The sequence below is a fragment of the Cebidichthys violaceus genome, unplaced genomic scaffold, assembly GCF_023349555.1.
Source record: "Cebidichthys violaceus isolate CVI_PGR_0920_01 unplaced genomic scaffold, fCebVio1.0.p SCAF_24, whole genome shotgun sequence".
Lineage (NCBI taxonomy): Eukaryota > Metazoa > Chordata > Actinopteri > Perciformes > Stichaeidae > Cebidichthys > Cebidichthys violaceus.
The window spans coordinates 6,019,207-6,044,081 of record NW_027176417.1 but is presented as its reverse complement, the minus strand read 5'-3'; the positions used below and the strand labels follow the sequence as shown (position 1 = coordinate 6,044,081).

The window sequence follows — 24,875 nt, the reverse complement described above, 5'->3', positions numbered from 1 at the left end:
AACAAGTGTCTTGTGTTGACTCCTTAGCTTTGTAGCTTTACCCACAATCGGTTGGTAAACCTTCTGTTGAGGACGGGAATTTGCTGGAGCGTTACATGCACTCTGCAATCACGTAGGTTAAGCTAACGTCGCATGTTGTTTCAATGCCTCCCAACTGTAGGCTAAGCTAATGTAACACCTCCTAACTGTAGGTTAACATAATCCAACGCCTCCTCACTGTAGGCAAAGCTAATGTAACACCTCCTAACTGTAGGTTAACATAATCCAACGCCTCCTCACTGTAGGCTAAGCTAATGTAACACCTCCTAACTGTAGGTTAACATAATCCAACGCCTCCTCACTGTAGGCTAAGCTAATGTAACACCTCCAAACTGTAGGTTAACATAATCCAACGCCTCCTCACTGTAGGCAAAGCTAATGTAACACCTCCTAACTGTAGGTTAACATAATCCAACGCCTCCTCACTGTAGGCTAAGCTAATGTAACACCTCCTAACTGTAGGTTAACATAATCCAACGCCTCCTCACTGTAGGCTAAACTAACACAGAACCTCCAATCTGTAGGCTGACAGCTTGTTAAACCACATTGTCTACATCATTTTTAAAGGCATGTTTGAGGGAGCTGTGCGAAGTAAACAAATTAATGTAACAAATAATGTCATTTTTGCAGTTTAGCATTCGTTCTTCTAGTTACTTTTTCAGTGAGTAATAACCCAATATGCTTTTCTAGACTTAACACTAGACATCACAGGCAATGATCTTTGAGAAAGAAATGCAATTAAGAGTCTAATCAATATCCAATCTAATTTCATAATCTTTCGACACTGCACACATTTAAAGGGCAACATGAAAGGGCAACAGAACAAGAAAGAACAGAGAACAGAGCAGAGACACAAAGGCTTAAACTTACTGCAAGAGGGAAAACACACAGTTCTAATCAAAACGTTAGAAATGGAAATTCACACCCGGGCAGCTCATGTGTGGAGCTTTTTATCTTGGAATGTTCATATCTCCTAATCGGCACCCTTTGATCTGTATGTTGTGTATGTTTGTGAATAACTTTTTTCTCATCTTTCAGTTAGTGCGGTCAGCAAGGAATCATGCAAATTTCTTTCCAAATTATTTAAGTACATTTTGTTCCACTTCTTACGTTAAACGTGACGGACAAATTAACATAAAATGAATCAATCAGTCGCTCTGCTTGACGGATAAACTGAGTTGCCTCTTCACTTTAATCACAAACCATATCATGTTTTCAATTCAAGCCAGCAAATTGCTCTTCAACGCATGTTGTGTGCTCGATGTCGCCTGTCAGTTTGTGACAGTGCAGTTGACGGTTTCGACACGACAAAAACAAGCCATTGCAAATATCTTTGAAGTATTGCAGCATAAAATTTGATTATCCCATCTAACTTGACCTACCTTGAAAATTGCTTATTGCAGCATCTATAAGACAAGCTGATGTTGTGCACAGTGCACAAAACGGGTAAAGAAGCAATTATTTGTTTGAACTTCTGAAGATGGATTCTTAAGCAAACGTCCTTCTCCTGACTCAATAGAACTGAATTGTTTTAAATGAGATCTCTCATGGGAATCAACATATTTGCATATCTAAGACAACAGGAAATTCTAAATTTAACTGAAAGGTGTTTAATGTGATCTTCTAGGGAGTATTCACGCAAGGAATCAAATGCATTTCGAGGGAAGTCGGCCTACTAGGATGTTTAGAGGGACCAGCCCTCTCCTCTCAGTCTCAGTTTCCCTTTTGAACTCAACCAGTTTTAGTCCCAGCTGAGAGGAAGGAAAGACGAAAGGAGAGAAGAGGAAAGAGGAGAGGGAAGGTTGGTGAGTAAGTGTGTGTGTGTGGAAGGGGGGGGGGGGACACTTCCTGCAAAACCTCCAGCAGTTAAGGATCTGAGAGGAGATGAGCTCAGTTCGCCGAGTGAAGCTCCTTCACCCATTTCACAGAAGGTCAAAGAGTGCAGAAACACATCCTCTGTCTGCAACAAGGGGTCTTAAAGTTATTCATCCAGTTTGAAGGAGATTGGTATGTAATGAGAAAAAGGATGAACATTATCATTGTTATATATAACAAGCAAATGCTTTTTTCGGATTATAAAACGATGAAGAAATTATTCTTCGATAACTGGCACGTTTGTTTTTTTCCTCCAGTGAACAAATATCGATCACATGCTTTAGCATAGGATAAAGTGAGTCAATAGGCAGGATGTGGTCAAACTGCTGTCATCTGAGACAGGAGATGCTTGGAGGAAGTAGCTGTATCGATTCCTCTGTGTGTGTGTGTGTGTGTGTGTGTGTGTGTGTACGGGACTGAACCGTCATACAATATTTAAGATAGTATCCATTAAGATTACAGCTCAGCGTTGCTTTGGTTTTCAATGGCAAGAACAATCACGTGCACATTAAATATTATATTTGAGTTTACCCAAATGTACACTATGAATGTTTTTAGGAGAGGCATTTCAGGTAAGTTACAGAACTTCTTCCCCACATGTGAAGTAAAGGGTAGAACATATACGTATATTTGTAAAAGGTCTTATAAGATTTTCACAGAAGTGCTGAAAGGGTTGACCTGTCACACTCAGTAATGCTTTCAGGTGAAGTGGAAATATTCTTTTAGACTGCTGGATGTGAAATTTTGAATGCAAGCTGGACCTTGGCTGCATTCTTCTCTCACAAGTCTTTTTTATCAGCAGAGCCTCATATGATATTTCATAACTTGTCAAAGACTTCCTTTCTATCAGGAAGAACTTTTAATTCGATAGCTAAATAAAATCAAAACCAATTCTTCAGCTTTTTGTGCTTTATATCTTTTCTAATTTGATGCATTGGAGAACATGTCATACATGTCACGATGCAATTTTCAGGGTGGACTCAATGGACCAAAGCTAAATGCAAGATGGTTTTCTTTTAATCCAATCCACAAGGTCACGTATCAGTACTCCCCATTCATCAAATGCTTTACATGGATCAATGCAAAGCCAACATGGATGACTGCCGGGGTTACATGGTCTCCTTTGATCCATTATTAATAATGCTGAGCTACTTCTTTTTGGTGTGTTTTCAGTGTGTGAGAGAGAGAGGTTCCTCAGAGGAATATTTTGTGCACACATCACACATTACTGGCAGTCGCTGCGAGAAAAATTGTCCTTGGCAAATTGCCTGGAAAAAGTTTGTTAGTGTCGTCCTTGTTGCCTTGTTATTAATGTAGTTGTTGATTAATGTAGCAGCCGTTTAAGTAATCATCAATACCGACTGATCTTGGACCAGGTGGAAATCTCTCTGTGCTTTTGAGCCTTTTGTGAATCAACTTAAAAAAAGGAATAAATTAAGCAAAAAAAATTAAATAAATAAGTGAGTCACTTTAAGTTCACTGCTTTATTGTTTTATGTAGCCTATTAATGCACATTATTGAAATCTTCAAAATACTTTCAAAACTCCTCTTATGCTGATTGACCGAAAGAACAAATTAAAGGACGACACAAACATCAGTAATGATAAAAAGAAACCTTGATCAGTTTGTCCTTGTGTTTGAAGGTAAAAACCAGTCATTGGATCAATTCTTCAGGCAAACAATAGCCAAGGATCAACTAGTTTTAGCAACTAATTAGCTCTATGCCTGCAGATATCTCAATTCAAGTCTAGCACGGCACACATACAATTTACAATGGTGGCAGATTTTCCATCAAAGTTCATAGTTATTTTGAAACAATGGGTCTTTGATTTTAGACAAAAGCAGTTTGTCATTTCTAGCCCACGGTCGGTATCGAGTCGTTGGAATTGCCCTGAATAAAATAAAGAGCTCGACATAGAAACTAACGTTAGCTTGAACTCTGATAGTAGCATGTGGGCTGTCACTTCGTGGAGGAATAACATGCAGTGAATATGCCAGTCAGTCCTAGCTAGCCTAGCTAGCAAAGAATATGCTACTTGGCTTTGGAAGTCACGCTAGGTTCCTACTGAAGGTAGCTCGTTAGCCGGACATGTTTGCTTTTGTTTTTTGTCATTGAAAAAAAGAAACCACACTCTTGAAGTCTTGCTGCTTGTGTTTGTTAGCTTGGGGAATCTTTGATCCTTCAAAAGAGAAGGGTGGATTTGGATATAAAAACCACAAGAAAATGCTTTATTCCTATCAGCGAATGACACCGTTCACCCAGAGACACAAAGTAACAACACAAAAAAAGCGTTTTTTATTTAATGGGACCATTAAGGGATCTTTAAAGGGTCCTCTTTGAATGTCTGACATTAAAAGCAGCGCAAGGCAATTTCACATACTGGCAGCTGCAAATGGAAGCAAAAGATAAGTGCTTGAAATGTAATGAGTTTAGTTAGAAGTCCAACAACGTGACTTTGGTGAACTGCACTTGGCATGCTCACGTTAAGTAACAGAGCACACCTGAGGAGCAATCGAGGTCTAATGTTGGTCCAGCTTTCTCAGAATAGAGAGCTCAGACCTCCTGTAGGTTTCATTCAACGTTAGGAAATTTGTGTATTTTTTTACTTTTTTGTTGGAAGATTCTTGCCATTCAAGACAATTTCACACTTCTGTGGGCCCAAAGTGGCAGCCAGAAGCTTTGAATTTCTTCACTACCCAGGAATGTGATGTCAAGTCAGCAATTGCGTATGAAACACCAACATTTCTTCTTTGTGGTCTGGGGGATCGTTTTTTCAGCTGGATCAGCCCTTGGAGGGACACTTTTTGGATGGAGGGAATGTTTTACAGTTTCATTTTTGAGGTTTCCTTTGTTGCTTCCTCTGGGCGGAGACCATTTCCTATCATTGTCCATATCCATCACTTACATTTAATTATAACAAACTCTCTTTTTTTTTTTTAAATGAACGCATGATCTTTCAGGTGTTTTTGTCTGATGGAGGACATTCTAAAAGGCCTTCTGGGATTTTTTTTTTTTCGTTGGGTTATTTCTTAATTTTCCAGATGGCGGGGAAATCCCGAGAGTTTGCCTTGAAATATGCACAACGACAGCGGAGGTACAGTGTTCCCCTTGTTTAATTGAGTTTCAGTTTTTGGGCCCCCACCTCGATGGGACTTTGAGTCATCCAACCTCGCTGAGGTTTAATTGCTTTTGGCTGTCGAGCACCTCGGGGAGAATTGCGGCAGCTGAACAGAATTCCAGTGTGAGGAGGTACTCAGACACGCTTACGCTGAACTAAGATGCGGTTTTTTTTACACTCACCATGCAGAAAATAAGTCGATTTTCAAATAAATCTGCATTATGGATATACACCTCTAGCACCTGTTTATTCACGTTAATGTCAAATGCGTTAATTACCACAAATTATAGCGTGCAGTCAAACCCATCCTATCCGTGTGTTTGACAAAATTAAGATGATTTTATTGCATTTTCAGCCCACATAATCCGTCATGATTACATAACAGTGAAGCTGTGTGCCTTATGTTGGCAAACAAATGTCATCTTACTCACAAATTCACTTTTTCCCCTCCAAAGAATTGCCGAAGCTGCTGCACCCCTTTGTGTGCCGACGTTAAAAAAGGAGAGCCTTGAATTAGTTTTGACGGTGGCAAGACGCCGCGGTACCTCCTCAAATACACAAAGGGCAGTTTTCTTATTCCACCTTGATTCGAACGAGCACAGTCGTTAAAAACTTTGCGAAGAGCAAAGATTGCACTCTGGCTTGCTCTCAGCTCGGCAGGCTGCTCTCCGGTTGCATGCATGTGAATGTTTCTATATGTTTAATAAGGTTTCTAATAATAGCGTTGCTGCGGCTTCTTCCATCTGTGATCCGTCCTCAATCTTTGGCTTTGCTCTGAGATGACTGATACGCGAGGAGTCAGTGTGCTGCACACAGCTGATAAGCCAAGTATGCGCAACCCATGGACTCACCTCTAATCTCCACACACAGTTTGATTCCAGTGGTTTCCGTCACCTGACCTTGGCAGTTTCATTTTGAAAGGCTGAAGAGATATTATCTAGCCAGCTTAAAGTGGAAGAGCATCGACAGAGCTACTGGGCGTACACTTTGACCCTTCAAACCGATATATGTTCACAGCAATGGCTTCGGGGAAAATCTTTAGCGCAAGTGTTGTTAATCAAGTGGTCTTTCTCAAATAACTCAGGCTGTTCTCACACAGCGTTCGTTGCAAGAAATGCGCTGTAATTCGTAGATATCCCACAAAATGAATTTGTATGTAAGCAACGTAAATATGAAGCAGGAAGTATACAGACTGCAAAAAAATCCCACAGCGCAGCTGGGAGGGGAGGTGGATGGGACTGTTTGTGCCGTGCGTGGAACAAGAAGTAAACGTTAAATACTAGTAACTCCCATAAAAGCACTTCTGCAGATATTTCAACCCAACCGACGATCTTTTCTTAAACCTAACGAAGTTGCTTCCTGTGAAGACGCAAGTTTATTTTGAAAAGACTGTGTGCATGTTACAAGCAGAAATTGACACGTGTTGCTTGACCTTTTGTAGGAAAACGCACGAAAAAGATACCATACGACGTATTCAGTATTAACAGCTCCTCTAAGGGAAGTTGCTGAAACAGTGGCAACAATACAATCTGCTCCACGGCTTCGAATGTCACGTCGTGCATTTAAAAGCATACTGCTTTCAGAGTAATTACAACATATGTCTGCCTCAGACAATGATCCAAGAGCTGTTAGTGCTTTCCGACAACAACACAAATATAGCATGCTAGCAGCTCTGCGAGGCTGTTTAGGTGCTAAAGGCTTTGCTAACATGCTGATGTTTACCAGTACAACTTTATTTTACCCCTGTTAGGACAAGCAGCAGCTCAGATACACACACATTTTAGGGGAACTAGAAGCAACTATTGGCTATGATGTTAATACATAAACTACAAACATCTAAAAACAATCTGAAAAAGGTTCGCAAAGTAATGATAAAAGCATAAAATAATGTAAATTGAGCAAAACAAAAGCATCCTGTGTGGAATTAATATTCAAAAGAGCGAACAGTTTCTAATCTCTTGTCACGTACTGTGTTACCATGGAAACTAAACAAAATCATTCAGAGGCTGATATCTGATTGGTCCATATCTGACCTCGGCGGGAGGCCGATCGGCTTCGCAAACAGTTATGCTAATGATGGCGCATCTCCGCCCTGCTGCTCCAGGATCCCGGAGGACTTCTCCTCCCCTCTTCCTCCCCCGCTGGGACACCAGTCACCCACAGTTCAGACCTCGCATGTGTTGAACTTTTGAAGTATTTGTGTGGGGCTTGGACTGCAAAGTCCCCTCCCTCAATGCGGAAAACACTTTGAGAGGCTCTCTGCTGAGCTAAGGCAATCAAATACATTACAGTCCATTAACAAACAGCCGCTGCAGGAGTGTAATTGTGATTTAATAGCCTGAGACAGCAGAGGTGGCAAATGCATAAGACAAGTTTGATTAAGAGGACGGTCGTTACGTGTGAACCATCTTCGAAACGTGCTTAAATAGTGTGCTAAGATGACGTTTGGCGTCGGCTCAAGCTTTCGTCTGTGTGTTATTTATACACCACAACACTCCGATGTTTCTCTAATCTCATAAAAGCGTGATTCCCTTAATCATTTACGCTCACAGCTTGACAATGAGCCCGTTTTGCGCGGGACTCGAGGCAAAATTTTCCTCCCGCGACAACGCAAAGTTGTCCATTTTTTTTTTTTTAACCAACAAAAAGAGCTCTCAAGACGCTCGCAGATCATCAGGAGAAAGCGATGTCCGCGAATGAAATTGAGATTCGGAAGGCAAATTGAGTTACAGCGCAGCAGAAACAAATGCCCAGCGGGGCTTCAGTGCGGCTGACAACTGATAAGCGTCTGTGGCGCAGTAGGGGGTTTGTGTGTGTGGGGGGGGGGGGGGGTTTGATGGGTGGCGGGCTTGCCAAGTTGGGCAGGTGGGAGTCCTGGGTGCTTTTTTGTTATTGGTGAAGTAAACACACTCAGCAGGAGGTGTGGAGGAAGGGGGGGGGGGGGTTTCACTCTCTGTGTCTCCTGCACACAAAGTGATTTTGTGACGCTCCAGTTTCTCTAATCTTTAGGGGGTCCTCGGCTCGTGGAGATAAATTAACTAATAGATAAACAAACACACTCTCTAAGGCGTTGATGCTTCAATGAGAACGGCTGAAATTTGGATTAGCTGTGACCAAAGTGTGTGTGTGTGTGTGTGTGTGTGTGTGGGGGGGGGGGGGGGCAAAGCCGCTGGACAGGAAGTGGTGATGGCTGAGGTTAATGAGGTCAAAGGCCGGAGGAAAGGCTCCTTAGAAGGATGGAGGGAAGAGAAGAGGGACTGTGAATGGCTTTGCTGACTCAATCATAAAGTACATATTTGTCTAGCTAATGAAACGGACAAACCTGCTGTGCAATCGTATACACCTGAATTAATCGTGTTCGGATTCTTTCATGGTGGTGTAAATGTGTCGGGGTAAACACAGGCATCCCAAGCTGACTAATCACAGTTAATGCTGTCAAAGCAAATCTGAGGACCACTTGAGGTAAACTGGTTGCGCACTTGAAGTAAACTATAGAAACTTATTATATAGACTTTAAAACATTTGTTTCCTATTTCATTTTTTGCATTTTTTGCCCCCCCCCTTCAAAAGTGATTGAAAAGTATCCTGAAGGGACAACGAATGTCCTCTGGGAGGAAGAATTCATCCTCTGGGAACCACGAATGCCCGAACTGAATTTCATGGCAATCGATCCAAAATTGTGGAATCAATTTCAGAAACTACTTTTTGTGTCGAGTCGCGTGAAGTCAGAGTTTCTCAACCTTGAGGTCGGGACCTCACATTGGGTCACTTGATAAGCAGATGGGTAGACTTTTAATAACTTGGGGTTTGACAAAAAAAAAAACGACATGTAAAACATACAGGCATATCATTTATATGTCATCAAAATGGAGCTAAATTTTTTTAAATAACATGTAACAGTAAATTAAACTCAAATTGAAATGGATTGGACTTTAAATTTGTCCTAAAATTGTCCTGCTGGTTAAATTGCATGTTATGGCAGAAGAGCACAAAAATGATTGTTCATGTATCCCCAGTGGATCGTTGGCTCCAACCCACCAAAGCACATATTATTGCTATGAAGGAGATAAATGTAGAGCTCAAGCAGGCGATGAAGACTCTCTCCTGACAACATGCTCAAACATGTGTTGAGTTTGGCTCCTGACCAAAAAGGCCGAGCCGGGGAAGCAGATGGCAAGGAGAGGAGGTGAAGCAGGAGGTCAGCGGTCTGGATGTAGTCCAGGGTGAGGATCAGACATATGGCAGACCAGACCGGAGAGAGGAGGATGTTGGAGAAAGATGAGGGAATGCAGTTCACCAGGATATAAAAAAAATCTGTTGTGTGGAAATTCAAGTACTTAATGTCAAGTTTAAATGTCAAAACAGCTCTGAGCTTTCTAGTCAAAGCTCAATCGGTGCCAAAATCCCCAGAAAAATCTGGCGCTAGCGAGCTCCCTAGCAGACTGCATCCAGTGAAACATGAGTCAGGAACTTTTCTGGTGATCTGGCAGCCGCTCTGCAGTTCACCACGAAAACATTCCGCCGAGAAGCACGAAAAGCTCTTCTCCTGTCGTTCCCACAGTCTCCTCCCAACACAGTCCCCCGTGGAGGGCAGCAGTGAGCCAATGTGAAACTGAATTAAGAACACGCTGGTGGACTTCATGAGTGCTGAAGTGAGAAGTGGCACTTATTGGTACAAAGATTTTACTATTACACAGTAATGACACACTAGCAGATAATGCTCCAGGCTGAAATAACAGATTTTCATTGTGTTAAAAAGTTTTTAGTTTAGTGGTTTAAGGGTTAAAGTGAGTCCGCGCAACTTTTCAAAGAGGATAAAACACATTATTCTTCCTTGAAATGAAGAGTCTAATTCAGAAGCAAAAACAACTCACCATTGCTCAATAGCAGTTGCGACTTTGACAACTTTGATTGTTGCTTAGTTAGCCACGAATATTCAATGTTAGAGAGAAGATTTGAAAACAAGTTTTGGGACACGGTTAATTAGTTATTAGTTGTTGATAGCAACTTAAATGATCCATTTTTCATTGATCTTCTCTCCAAGTAAATCAAAATATTCTTAATTTTGCTTCGTAACCTGTAGTTGAAGCGTTCTCTGACTCTTGTATACAAAGCCTCTGCACTGTTACTTTGCCAGGTTGTGTCAGCATTTAAGATTAAGCCACTTTTTTTTTGTTTTGTTCCTGTTCATTCATAATGAACTAAAGGCTCGTCATTAGGCTCAAGCCGTCTGCGCGCCTCAGAGCCACAGGGAACACGTTCTTCTCTTCATCCTCTTTTCTCAAGACTTCCAGCCCGGGTCCAGCAACAAGCTTATTCTGTCAAAAAAAAAGAAAAAAAGAAAGAAAGCCCATTGTTTCGCTTTCAGTCCGTCTCTATTTTACAGCTGTGCATGACTGATTGTCTGAGGCAGGAGGATTTTTTGGGGGGGGGGGGTGCAACAACAATGCACCACCAGTTTAGACCTATTGATCCACACGCTCCCAGTCTGCGTCCGCCCCAGCTGGTCCTGTAGGAAAATGGAAAACTCTGTGTGGGGGGGTTGAGGTTAGCGGCTGCTCTCACACACACACGACTTGGGGGGAAGCTTGCGTACGAACTTCAAGAGCGTGTGAGAATATGCCGCGCGAAACACAACAACTCACTTCCACCTCGGCCTGGACTTCAGGCGGTTGATCGCACACTATAAGCAATATGCGGGTGACAGATGATCATTCCCGCTCAATCGAGTTGTTGCTTTTGCCATAACGGTTCATCCAAGTGATCTTATTTCTTAATCAAGACGAGAAAAGGGCTTCTTATAGGATATCCCTACAAAGATGGTGATGAATAGTTTCCATCTCCCTCTAAGTCTGTTACTGCAGACAGATTAAGATATTTATTCTGTTTTGCACTGGAGAGTGGGAAAAGGGCATTCGGCTTAGTATTAAAACTATTTATCAAAACGGTGCATGCGGGAACGCCTGAGTGATACTTTAAAATGGTCTCAGGATAGTTCGCCCTTCATGAATCAAAGTCAACGAAGCAATCATGAGCTTTTTTTTTTTTTTCTTTTTAAAGGTTTGATACACTTATTTGTGTGAAATTAAGAAAAATGTCCAATGAGGAATGGCATCCTGTAAAACGTCCAACGCCTTCCAGCTCCATTTCAAAGCACACAGTTTGTCACTTGTCAGATTAATGGACTGGAAGGCAGGTGTAAACAAAAGAATATGAAGACAAGATTCCCTAATTCTCTTTTCATCAGACAATTTTTGTCTTTTGGGACTGAGCTGCCAAATGCTACAATGGAGCTCAACCTTTCCATGTGGCAGATTAGGAGTGGCGTCTTGTCACATTTCTCTCACATAAATGCCACCGCTGTATGTGCGTGTGAGTCATGTCTGTGTCAGTCTATTTGTCTGAGAGGTTTATAATAAACAACAGTAAGAGTTTAGAGCCATGCTATTCACCCTGTGAGCAGCATGAACGTCTGAAACAAACTTCATGGCGATCTATTCAATAGTTGTGAGGATGTTTCACTTCAAAACCAAAAATGTCAACATTGTGGTGGTGCTAGAAGTGACCAAAGTCAGTGGGACGGATCATCTGGGAACCATGAATAGCTGCACGAAATGGTGTGTCAATAGATGTTGATATATTTCACAGGATATGTGAAAACTTTGACCTGCTGGTGGCGCCACAACAAAAGAACAGGGGATTAAAAAGTAACGAGGATTCATCCTCTGGGGACCATGCATGCGTGTTCCAAATTCCTTCACAATCCACCCAATAGTTGTGGAGACATTTAACTAAAAAACAAAACAAAAAAAACGTAACCATATGGCGTTGCTAAAGAAAAAGTAAGAAGTCGCAAAGTCAGTAGGATTCCACTGGGGACCATGAATGTCTGTTCCAAATTCCATAGCAATCCATGCAATAGTTGTTGAGATATTTCATTCTGGATGTGGTGGACCAACCAACATTGCCATTCCTAAAAGCCACAACACTAGCAAGCCTAAAAAACATACTCTGTGTATCTGAACAGCTGCAAATCATAAGAACAGAACCTTGGGAAAAACGGCGGAAATCACTCACAGCACATCTGCAATCAATGGATTAGCTCACTTCACCTCACATACTTATACAACATGGCTGTGTAAAATGAGACGTTGTGGGACACATACAGGAGAGGACAGGGTGGACTGCAGACTTGCTGAAGACTGATTCTCTGCCAGGTCAGTCCACGGTTGGGAGTGTTTAAGACCAGAGCTGTGCTTTAGTAGGATTCCTTACTTATTACAGTATCTGGGTCAGGCTAAAAACCGTTAAAGGCTGGACCCGGCTGTAGAATTAGGGTTAAATTGCCACAAAGTCTGTCGTGGTCTTTGTAAGGATCGGTGTCAAGTCTACCGCCGCTATCGTAGCGAGTCAGTGATGAACAGCAGCATTCATGCATTTCAGAGAGAAAAAGAACAATACAGGCAATAATGGCAAGAAACCAGGTTTTTCCAGTTAGTTGAGTCCGTCACTCAAAGGCTCAAAACGTCAGACATTCTGGTTTATGTGGCAATAATCCGGGTGGAGAAAGTGTTATATGATCTACATCTTGCACAGCCGAGTAGTGCGTTATGTGTCCCCTTGTGTTTCTGGTGAAACACCAACTCTAGAAAGAAGCCCATGCTGTGTGATTGTAAAGGACTGACATCAAACATGATTACAGCTGTTGTTTTGCTGAACATTGTTCTCCTAACCTTATGAATGCATGAACAACATCAGATAGCACTTAAGGCTGAAAGGAAAAAGTCATTTTTGGCTTTCTTGCTGAGAACTAGATGACAAGATTGTCTCCACTCTCATGTCTTTACACTAAATATAAAGCAGTTGTTTGCTTAGCTTCACAGACTGGAAACAGCAGAAACAACTATCCTGGCCCTGTCTAGAGTAGGGGGTGTGAATCTTTGAGTATTTCACGATTCTGTATTTGATTTTGACTTTTGGGGTTCAGGATTCGATTCACAATTCATTCTCGATTCACAATTTAAAATTGATTCTAAGATATAGACGTTATCATCACAGCAATGTTTCTATCTATCGAAATACCCTGCTTCAATCCATATTTGTTGGTGTTTAGCCTTTTCAAAAACACTGCGAATAACTTCAGTCAGATATTGTATTTTAGGATTTATTCTTTTTAAGGTGATGATCACAAAATATGACCACAGAGATTTGAAGCTTCATCCGAAAACCTCAGTAGAAGCTTAGAATGTAAAAAGATATATATTTGGCAAAGCCCCAATTAAAATACAATGCACAGTTTTTTTTCAAAGCGGCTTAGAGCGGGGGAGCAGAGGGAACAAACCGCTCCGCTGTGTTCCTTGTACAATATAGTGTTGAGAAATTAAATTGATTAAATGTTCCCCCGTTTCGGCAGCACACTGTGCAAGCATTCATAAGAAACCACAAAATCTGTTTATATGCACATTTTTCGAACAAAAATATGAGCTGTAGCTGTACCTCTGTTCTTTTGTTAAAAAAAAACATTTAAATTGATTTTTGTAAGTTTGGATTGATTAAGAATTCTAGAAAATAAGAATCTCAATTTTTCCCCCAAGCCTCAGTCCAAAGGTAACAAAACCTGCCAACCAGCACCTCAAAGCTCACTAATCACAGTAACATGATGTTTCCCATTTGTTTATTCCCAAACTAGAGCGTAAACTTACAAGTTATGGTTTCATTAGGTGCCGTGTGTTTCTGAGCTTCAGAGGTTCTGATGGGCATCTTTCAACGAAGCCAGGCTAGCTGCTTCGTCCGTTTCCAGCGAAGCTACGCTAGCTGCCTGCTAACGAGAGATTTATGTTGCCTCAACAAGAATAAACACATTCCCCAAAATGTCAAACTTTGCCATAATTTTGCTAATTAAAAGAGTAAACTTGAACATACTATAGACTTAAGGACAAATGTTAATAAGAGCTGTTACTTCACTCTATATATTGTAGCTGCAGTATGCTAGTCCACTTAGAAACATAAGAAATTAGTTTTAAGACTACTAATTAGACTCAACTCTATAATATAACTGCATGTTACTTGAAAGAAAATGCAGCCATAAGGAGCCCAGTTGTGCGTCTTTCATCTCTGACATTTATTTTTCACCTGACAGCCCTGTTTTCCTGCCCCCACGACAACCCAATACATCACAGACCTTATGTATGTGATGAAGTCATTCCGTGATATATAGGCTCGCTGTGTGAGGAAAAGCAGTTTGCATGCTCGGCAGCCCCCGGGAATTTACCGAGGTCTGCTGCCAGCGATACTGCAGCTTTTTCAAGCAGACGACACAATGTAGTCTGACTCACAGAGAGCGTTTTGTTCCATTCAGCCGCTACAAAACCTGCTTTTCACTGAGATGTCAAGACGGTCAGGACTCAAGTCCAACTTGTTTTTTTTCTGAAAGAAAATACTGCAGAGCTGAAGAGCTGAATGTTAACTCCGCTGTGTAAATGCTGAACTATTTCAACCCATTTGGTACGGCATCTCCAGCGAGTCAGTTGTTTTTCCTGTTCAGTAAACTCAGTGCTGTTTCTTCCGCATGCCTCTGTACACGTAAGTTGTGATCCTTTACTCCACAAGAGTCAGGCCCCAGTCTCCGAGCTAACGTTACGTTAGCAAGCTAAAAGCTAAAATAAACTCGGTCAGTTGAACGCAGTCAAATTTTAGGATTTGTTCATCTTGAATTTTGTATCCATTTATGTTTTAACTAAAGGTAACAAAAGTAGAGTTATACATGTGTATTATTTAATTGAATTTAATGATAAATACCTGCTCCTAACAATCAAAGTTTGGGTTGAATATATTTATTTTGCTCAGGGTAAATTCAATATTTTTTTGTGCACCACAACCTACTTAAGTAATTATTGTGAAATTGAAAAAATGTACTCACAGATTTTTATGGTATTCCAGAAGATGTACATGTTCGTATCGAATATGAGTTGTATAATAATTGTTGGTAACTGGTGTATTTGCAATATCAGAACCTGTGTATGACTGGATTGTTTCACAAGCAGCCATTTTACAAGCCAATTTAATTTAAGCAAAGACGTTAGCCGGTGAGTTCCCAGTTTGAATTTGAGGCAAATGGGTTCCTTCTCTTTTGCTCTCCACACAGACTGTTCACCTGTGTTCAAAGAAAGCCTGCTGGAACGTGATTGGTCAATACTACTCGGACACCCAAATCTTATCATGTGTTTATAGCCTTTAAAGCCAGTCTCAAAGAACTGAACAAATAAATAAATAATTAAATTAAGCTAGTTCAGTGATCCATTTACAAAGAAGAGGGATCTACAGTATTGTTGACAAGACTGGAGCTCATTCCCCGCCTGGGCATCAATAAACCACCTCAAACACAATCTAGATGAGGGCTTAATCCAGCACATATAGATCCAGTGGGAAATATATGTGGTTTAACTCGAGGCATGTTTCTGTGTACCAGAAATGAAAAAAAAAAAGCTTTTGTTTGAGAGAGCAAATAAAGGTAATAAACCACCTTCATAGTTGAGCTGCAGGTCTTAGTCTGAGCCTTACAGATCCAAAAACCAACAGGCCTTATGTAGGCTGCACCTGTGCAATCATGACAACGCGTCACAGGTGTGTCCTTTGTCCTAAGGCGTCCGAGTGAAGGATGAAAGAAAACCTTTTCTGTGCATTGAACGTGAAGTACAAAACCGACGATGGGATTTTTGTTCTAAATAGTTCTGTGAGGAAGTGGATGTTCTTTCATCCATTCTTGCAACCTTTACTTCTTTTTCTTTTTTTACCTTTAAGACATTTAATCTACAATACACCTTTTAACTATGCTGTGGCTTCATAGAAACATTTTGCATCCCTTCATGAAGCATTTTATGCCCCATTTTACCAACTGTGTCACATGAATAAACTACTGTGCCTTGAAATAGGTTGTCCAACCATCAGATTTTTGTTGAGGGCGTGTTTTTACCTGCTTTGACTCATTTTTGGTTCCTGTATTTACACAAGATGTATCTTTGGTTTACAGTTGAAACGACACAACACACTTCTCTTCAATTCCATTTGCATTTATTCTAAAGGGAAAATATATAATTCAATAAATACTGCGGAAACAACATTGGCAAAGACAACCGAAGATGACATCAACATTCAAGAAAACGTGACAATGCACACGGGGGGGGGGGGTAACAGATTAGAAAATCAAGATGGTCGACTGAGCTGCCAAATGTTACAGCGCGGGCATTTGAGCAAGATAAGTCAGGGAAGTTACATTAAAAGTGCATCAATACCTTTGATATTCAAACAGATCCTTAATTGTACTGTTGGAGGAAAAATTAAACAAACACAAATTTCCACTGTAAACACTGTTTCTCAAGACTTTAGAAAAGTCGCTCATTTTCCAATTAAAGCCCATTTGTTTACATAAAATCATCCGATTCAAGTGGCGGCCCGGTCACACCAGAGAGCGGAAACAGCGGAGTGCTTTTTCCTCGTCTTCGCAACATTTGTTCTTCTAAAGTGTGAGCTGCTGTAGCTGGTGAGCTAACCGCTAACGCACTAGCCAACCTAGCTAACTCAAATTTAGCTCCATTAGCTTCGTTTTTTTCAAATTTTCCATCCACGCCAACGACTCCGCCTCTGCCGTTTTGTTCTCAGTATTGTACATTCAATCAAGTAGTGCCAACGATCGTTTTCATAATTTATTAATCTGCTGATTATTTTCAAGATCAGTCACTGAGTCTGTAACACGTTAAAAAGCAACGAAAAAAACGACTGAAACAATTGACGGATCCAAACGTTTCGCTGGCGTGACGGGGCCTTTATGAGGATTTAACCCAACAGCAGAGTCTAAACATTTCAGGGAAAATGTAAACCGAGAGGCTCTGACATTTAAGATTCTAATAAACAAGCTTTAATTGTTGCTTGCATAAACACTCCCTCCCTAAAGTGCGGTGGGAAAATGACTCATTGCTCAAACCAGCCGTCAAACCAGACGATTTTACACAATTAAACACATTTTCACTTTGACTAAAGCTCTCCGACCCATTAAGGGTCCATTAAAAGGGTATTTAAATGTGTAATGACAGTTATTTCAGTGTCACTAATTGACACTGCTTTTGTTTATAAAATGGACTTAAGGAACCGTTGGGTAGATCCTGGAGGCCGACCCACAGCTTTGAGTCCTTTTGCTCGCGGCTCCCCAGTGCGATACAAAAGGAGTCCATAAACCTGTCAGCGTGGAGAACAGTTGAGATGATCTGTCTTTGTGTGTCTGTAGTAGCTGTTGGCGTGAAATTAACGAGCACAGAATGGCGGTCCGACTGCTACAGACGTGCGGTTGTCAACTCGAGAATCGCTCAGCGGTTCGTGGTTGAAACTCAACAGGGCGGGGCTACAAATAAAACAATGATGCGGGTTACACACCGACGACTTCACATTATACCGACGACACATCAAGAGACACGGGACACACAGCGGCAGGTTTCCTTTGTGCAGCACTGAGAACTTCCTCTTTCTAGTGTCCAACAGTCACAGGAACGAGCAAAAGGTCTTTGATCCGGCACAAACAGCAGCCTTTGGCTCTCCTTCAAACGATCACATGCTCTTAAACCCCTCTTCGTATCCTAATGACATCACTCCTCCTGCTCATTTCCTGCCTCGAGCCGAGTCCGCTCCGTCCTTCCCAGAGGGCAGCGGGTCACTTCCCCGAGCAAGCAGCTCGCTGACGGACAGCTTCATAGTCTGGCGGGGCAGGGTGGGGGTGGGGTGGGGGGGTGTTCCATGTGGGTGGGGATGCTACTACGCGTTGAGTTTTCCAGCGACATGAACATGAATTGAAGCTTATAAAACCCCTCTCCGGACAAACAAGGGGTCTTTAGCATGCAGGAAAGAGCGTCGCCCCACAGCTCCCTGCTCGCACTGCGCCCGGTCCTCGTCCTCAGTCCGATCCCCCTAAGTCTGATCGGTCACATGACCGAGCAACTTTTGGCTTTGTCCTTCCGCAGGTCCGAGGCCACGGCCGCCAGGTCGGGCCTGCCGGGCATGTGTGAGATCCTCTTGTTGCCGCGGGGGGCCTTGCTGCGCTTGACGTTCTTGTTGCTCTTGTTGATGCAGGCCAGCGTGGCCACGTGGAAGATGTCCCTGACGCTGTTCTCCGACTGCTGGGCCGAGCACTCGATGTAGGGCGCCGAGATCTGCTTGGCCATGCTGGAACCCTGAGGAGGAAGGGGTAAAATGCGGTCACCATACGGGGAAAAAAAGGGGCTTGTAGGTCAGGTTGACAAGAACAATGGGATTTTCCATCTTAGGGATCAGTCATGGCATTAAGTTGAGTACAACGAGCAACTATTCATGAATGACTCCAGGGAAAATGCATAATTTACAACACTTTGGATCTGCGTACCTGGTCATAGGAGACTGGCGTCTGCCTGTGGTTGGAAAGCTCCACCAGCGTGTTCAGGTCGGTGCGCAGGTCCGACTTGCATCCGACCAGCAGCATCTTAGTGTTGGGACAAAACTCCTGGATCTCCCCTTTCCACTATGGAGGAAGACAAACGCTTGCATCATGTAACATTCATTGAGAAAACAATGTCGACCACTGCTAGAATAATATGAGCAGAAAATCAATATCCAACTCTTTTTTTCCACTGCGATTAAGAGGTCAGATGTGCACGTTTTCCTGAATGGCGTGACACAACATCCCATGAATTCCACCCCTCACCCGTTCCTTTAAGCGCAAAGGTTAAAGCTGCCACTTCCTGGAGCCCCTCGTGCTTTCAACCCTGGAAGGGAACTACAAATAATCCTCGTGTTTCCTCCCGTATAACAATAAATGCTCTGTGATCGATGGCAATTCTCCAGGGGCTTTAAGCTGAGGCTAATGTGCCTCAGGGCTGGCTTGCTGGCCGGCCCGGTCAGGGGATCAAGATCATCAACATCCAAAGAGGAAGTTGTTTTGTACAATGTGTCACTTTCTGTCTGCACAAACACCACTTGACTAAAAAGCCGTGCTCATTCCAATCTAGATCGTCCGAAACACGACCTGCGACTGACGTAACGTCGAGGAAACTCACTTAACTTACAAAAACTAACAAACGTTTGTTTTATGAGCCTTTTTATCAGTCAGATGACTGACTGATGCAGCACGTCCTGCTTTAGGTTCAGCGCACACACGTGGCAGTCAGCCAGCGCGACCACAGTCATCAGACGTTAACCGCGTTAACCCCGTGTGAGTATTTGGCGGCTACGTCTCGGTTAAAAAGTCAGTCGGTGGAGAACAGCCGCTCCGGGGATTTAACCCGGCCGGCCTCCAGGTCACACTCCATCCTAACATCACAAGACTTGGCCTTTGTCAGCAGATCAGACAAAATCTAAGACTTTACAGCGTGGTCTGTCACAGTGTGTGTTTTCAGTTCATGAAAGTTAATTGTAACAATTTGGTCGCCTAGAAAACGTCCTGTTCCGTTGTACTTAGCTCCACCCTCTTGTGTCACTTCTGGTTGCAAAAAAAAAAGAAAAAGAAATGGCTTCAAATGAACCCCGTGTCCGGAGCCCCCTTTACCTTTTTCAGTACGCTGTCGAGTGTTTCAGGGCGGCTGATGTCGAAACAGATGAGGACGGCGTCCGAGTCTGGGTAGGAGAGAGGCCTCACATTGTCGTAGTACGGAGACCCTGAAACAGAAGACATTAAAGAAGTATTCACACATGATGCAGATCTAACGGTATGTCTGAGCAACACTGTGACGGTAGAAGGAACTTTTTTCCCTTCACTGAAAAGGAAATACCTGCATTGAAGTGAGGGGCAGTAACCACATCTACAGAGAAAACCACAAACAGATTTTTCTGAATCAATAAACACGCCCGAAAGATCTCTTTTAACTCCTCAGCATTTTTTTGGCAGCTATTCTCATATGGCATGATTGCAGCTCAGCCATAATCCATAGCAACCGGGGCGAGAGAAACAAAACAAATAACGCCGCATCGGTTGGAAAAATGTGCTGACTATGGCGAGATCACTTGTTGAAGAAATCCTCTCCCGGAGAAGAGCGAGGAAGTGACTCCCAATACTCAAAAACTGAAAACATGTGTGAGGGAGACGCCCATCTCTCTCCGGCAGACTGAAACATCTCCGGGGAGGAAGGGGAGGGTGGCCTCATGTCAAGGTGAGTCAAGATCACATGACGAGCCAGAGCTGACCACACAATCGGCTGCCAAAAAATCCGGAGAATTTTGTTTTTGGTAACTGAAGGTTCCCCCTGGGAGGTCCTTTATAAACACTGCCGTCGAGAAAAGTCAGGAATGCACTGTCACATGCACACATGCACACACACACACACACACACACACACACACACACAATCAGGGATCTAGTGTTCCTGACCTAAACGGTCCGGATGGGAGACGACACCGTTTATACAATCTGCACTTCCTTCCAGGGTCGGGCCTCGCACAACAAAGCATGACAACGGCGTTTGTGTGCACAATAAATGAACTGCCGCTGCACACAGAAATCTGAACCATATCTATGTCCACAATCACACATTCCCAGTGTTCGACCCAGGGAAGGCGGGGGGGGGGGGGGGGGGGGGGTCGAATGGGCGGGTTAGGTCACTGCTCCCTCCAACGGGGATAATAAACAATACTGTTGAAAAACTGTGAGCCCACTGAGTGCAACAAAGTAAAATATAGATGGTATAAGGATTATTATGAGACATAACCTATTTGTTTGACCGGGGTTGTGCCACTGACAAATACTAATATTTTGCCCATTAACTACGAAGAACTGCTCAGCTAGAAGCTACGTTAGCTAGGGGACGCCCCGGTAGCTCACTGAGTAGAGCGCATACCGCTAGGTTACTGTAGCCACACGGGTTTATCAAAAAAATCATACTTTTAAGAAGTCGCGTTTGCTTAAGTTAGCTAACGTTCAATTTCACAGATAGACAGAACAAGCTGCTGCTCTGCACTCAATTTAGGTGGTTTAAGATGCGCTTAAACATAAATTATACAAGACACTCCTATTATGAGCCATAAGCTAGCAATAGCTCGACTGCTACGGCACCTAGACCTGGAAAATGGCGGTCAGCTAACGCTAACAAAGGAATCACTTTGTCTTCTCTTTGGACAGCAAAACTGTACAATCCTGGCATACTTTTTTTTAAATATCAAAAAAGTACAGTGGCAATTATTACTAACCATATTTGGCAAAGATGCCAATTTGGAAATTACAGAACGTTTACAAGCTAACGGGCGCTAACAGTTTTACTTCGTAGTTTGGCTAACTCACCAACGGCTTATAAAATGTAAAAATGAGGAGCCTGCTTACAATATTGACCCTGCCTTTGTTTTTAGGGAGGGGAATTGAGTGAAGAGAAGTTGCAATAATGAGATATTTTTTGGCTAAAACCGTGAATTCCACAGTCTCACTTTCCCAAATGTTGATACACACGGGCCAACCAATAATGCAGTTAATTTATGTGTCGTAATGCCTTTTACTATTTCAAAAACTGAAAGTCAGTGAAGTATGGGCGCCAAGAACAACACCGAATAAATGATTTTGATGTGTTGATCTTAATGTGTTTTTGGCTTTTCCCACTCACTCCCTCTGGATCCTTTGTAAAGCCGTCTGATAGGTGACACCACCTAAACAAAAAGGAAGTACAAGGCGAGGAGGAATGTGGAATCCCCTGCAAGAATTTATTTCCCATTTTTCACGGCCGTCTCACAATCAATCACGACCGCATTGCATTGTTTGAAGGTTTTTCTTCCTTCTTTTTTTTTTCCAGCCCTGAGTGCCTGGAACCAATCACTGGGAAAATAAGACCGCGCGACTGAAAGGGGAAAGAGTCGGCTGACATTTTACGATGAATTGATTCTTTTAAGCAAACCGATGGAGGGGGGGGGACACACATATCTGAGTGGCTGGGTGGAGTGTGTGCGCGTTTGCAATGCTTCTCCGCACATATGCCTGTGAAATTACTTGGAGATTTATGTATTTATAGCTGCGAATTTTAAGCCTCACAACACGGAGGATAAAAATTTGCTTGCGGCTTGTGCGCAGGTCTGTTAACGGTTTTCATTTGAGACGTTAAGAGTTTTTGATAGGAGGCGTTCTCTGTCTTGATTGTCGTTTACAGTCGTTTTACAGCGGAGTCCTCAGCAGAGTCGTAACTGCGTTGAGGTCATTTCCCTGCCAAGCGGAAAGATAAGAGGACATCCCATAGACCTGGTGACAGCCATCTAATTAGCTCCTGTCATTGTTCTCCCACAGGAACTCTAAATCTGGACGAAGACACACACCCCATCCTCCCCGTCCGTCCTTTAAACACACACTCTCCCGCCTACTCTTAAACATATTCCCCCTTGTGCCTCGCTCACAGCAAATTAATGTACGACGACGTGAGAGGATGCAGCACACTGTGAGACAATACCAAACTTCCCACTGATGGAAAAAACTAAATGTCTTTCCATGACTGCGCAGAAACTTTTACAGAATGTAAAATGAAATGTTCTTCCTTCCTGGTGCGCTGACTTCCTCAACAGCTGGGATGAAAAGCCCCACTTAATGCACATGAAACAAGTCGGAAAATGCATTCTGCTCTATTGGCGTGATTGTGACTCAATATTCAAATCCACAGATGTTCTCTTCGCTTCCACCGAACGACAAAAGAATCTGACGTTTCCCGATGTTGCCTGTCGGGACTACGGTTCTTAAATAATTCCGTGACGTTTCAGACATCCCACTTTCTGTTGGAAGCCCTCACACAAAAAACGGCTTACAGACATGGAAATGCACTTTCATCGCACACGAACACACACACACACACACACACACACACACACACACACAGAGAGAGTCCTGAGGTAAGCCAGCTGCGGCCCGACAGTCTGGAGGTATAGTCTGGCAACAGGTCTGCAGGCCTGCTGATTTACTGCATAGCTAACATAGCTGAGTTAACTGAGCTGAGGGGGGGAGGGTGGTGAGAGCATGTGTGTGTGTGTGTGTGTGTGTGTGTGTGTGGAGAGAGGCGCTACATCTTCAGGGACACCTGTGGAAACAACAAAACGGCGACAGGCACAGCCAGCCATCCCCCACACACATTATCCAGCTTCAATATGTAGCCACTCGCCAGCCAGGCGCATTCAACGCAAACAGCGAGGAAGACAAGCGGCAATTCAGGCTGAAGTAACCTGGACCGTTGTCAGCTGTTGTTGCTGTGGTTACAGAGATGTGCAAAACTTGGAAAGGCATGTAATTGCTTTTATGTATGCTGTGATATATGATGTATTACTTTACAATAGGACATCATATTTTTACAGGGTAGGGCGATTAAAGGAATATATATCGTCTATCAGCGATTGGCTGAGTGCGTCAGTGTTTTTTTTTTTTTTAGGGGGGGGGGGGGGCGATATTTGGCATTTTATAATGCTAATTTAACGGTCCATCTCCGAAGAACGAGTGAGAGACACCGGGGGAAAAAAAATGAATATTTTCCACATGTAACTCAGGTTTATTTCTACCAAACCAGAGTTGGCGATTGTCTGAACAAGACGGTTTTGGTGACTTTTCATCTTTTGGGTGTTTTTTACGATGAGTTAACAAGGCAAGTACGTCTCAGTTCGGTGAAAGAGAGACTTGAATTTTTAAAAAAAGGTGTACGAATATTTCCTTTTCTTGACATTTTGTGAGTTCATTTGATTTATTTATTGGCCTAAAGAAGCTAAGTGAACTTGTGAAAAGTAACGAACGGTACAGACTCGCTCAACCCTACTGTAAGATAAATGCACGATGCAATATGTTCTACATGTCTTTGATAAAGAAGATCAGCAAGGTTGTGATTTAGATCACAAACTACGAAATCCTAAAAAACATATAATATACGTAAATGAGTCAATGACAGTCGTGGCCACATCAACAACAAAGTGTGAATCGAGGAGGAATCCACATTAGAACAACTACAAAAACATGTGGAGGACCAAGAGGGCAAGGTGTTCAGTGTCAAGACCGGACACGGATTTTAATGTCGGGTGTAACATCACACAGAAAGTCCTTCCAACACATTAGCAGACAGGAAGTCTTTTCATCTCTCCCAGAATTCCATTGCCCTCAAGTTGATACACTGTATGTCGGCTCAAGGCTCTCTCTCTCTCGCCGGTCGGCAAATTCCAGCGTGATTCAATTTCCCCCTTGGAAACGAGGTAGGGCTTTAGCGGACCACGCCACTTCTCTTCAACTCCGCCGAGGATCTAACCCGGCCCGGGTACAATGGGGGTCTTTGTAGGCGAGGAAGGAGAAACCTTTAGTCTGAGGAATGCCAGACATGCGGCTCCAATTCGCTGAGCCCAGAAATGTGATCCGATGCAACAATGGCCGCCGACACAAGAGAGTGGAAGGGTGGGGGGGCACGGTTTGCAGAGGAGCTTACTGAATGCATGAAAAAGTCCCACAGTTCAACTGTTCAGCATTACAAGGAACACCGCACAAGGAGATGACAACCTGGCCTCCACTATCATCACACATCATCCTCTAATGAAGTCCTTCATCAGGCTTTTATTCCTGGGTTTCAAAGTGGGTCGTCTTTTAATCTGTCGGCAGCTGTTCAAATCAGTCACCAAACAAAACAAGAACGAGAAGTTTCCCGTAAGGTTCCCCAGGATAAATATTACCAAATGAGATCCATGGGGTCCAACACGTGGGTCCCTTTGGGAGTCCTTGATGTGAAAATGCCCGGCAGTTCCAGATATTATTTTATTGAAGCTTGCATTCCTCCTGGCTTTGGCAAACTGCCTCGAGGAAGTTGGAACAAACACATCACACTGATTTCTGAAGAACTAAGCAGC

At 42.9% G+C, this 24,875-nt stretch overlaps 1 protein-coding gene across 1 annotated transcript in view; it reads right to left on the bottom strand.

The window, feature by feature from the left end:
* Positions 1–16,087: 16,087 nt before the first annotated feature.
* rnd3a (Rho family GTPase 3a) overlaps positions 16,088–24,875 on the bottom strand; it is a 12,255-nt gene continuing 3,467 nt past the window's right edge. The window contains 3 exon segments of the mRNA XM_068719448.1: positions 16,088–18,250; positions 18,439–18,573; positions 19,597–19,706. Coding sequence (XP_068575549.1) covers positions 18,002–18,250; positions 18,439–18,573; positions 19,597–19,706 — 494 coding nt within the window. The 3' untranslated portion in view covers positions 16,088–18,001.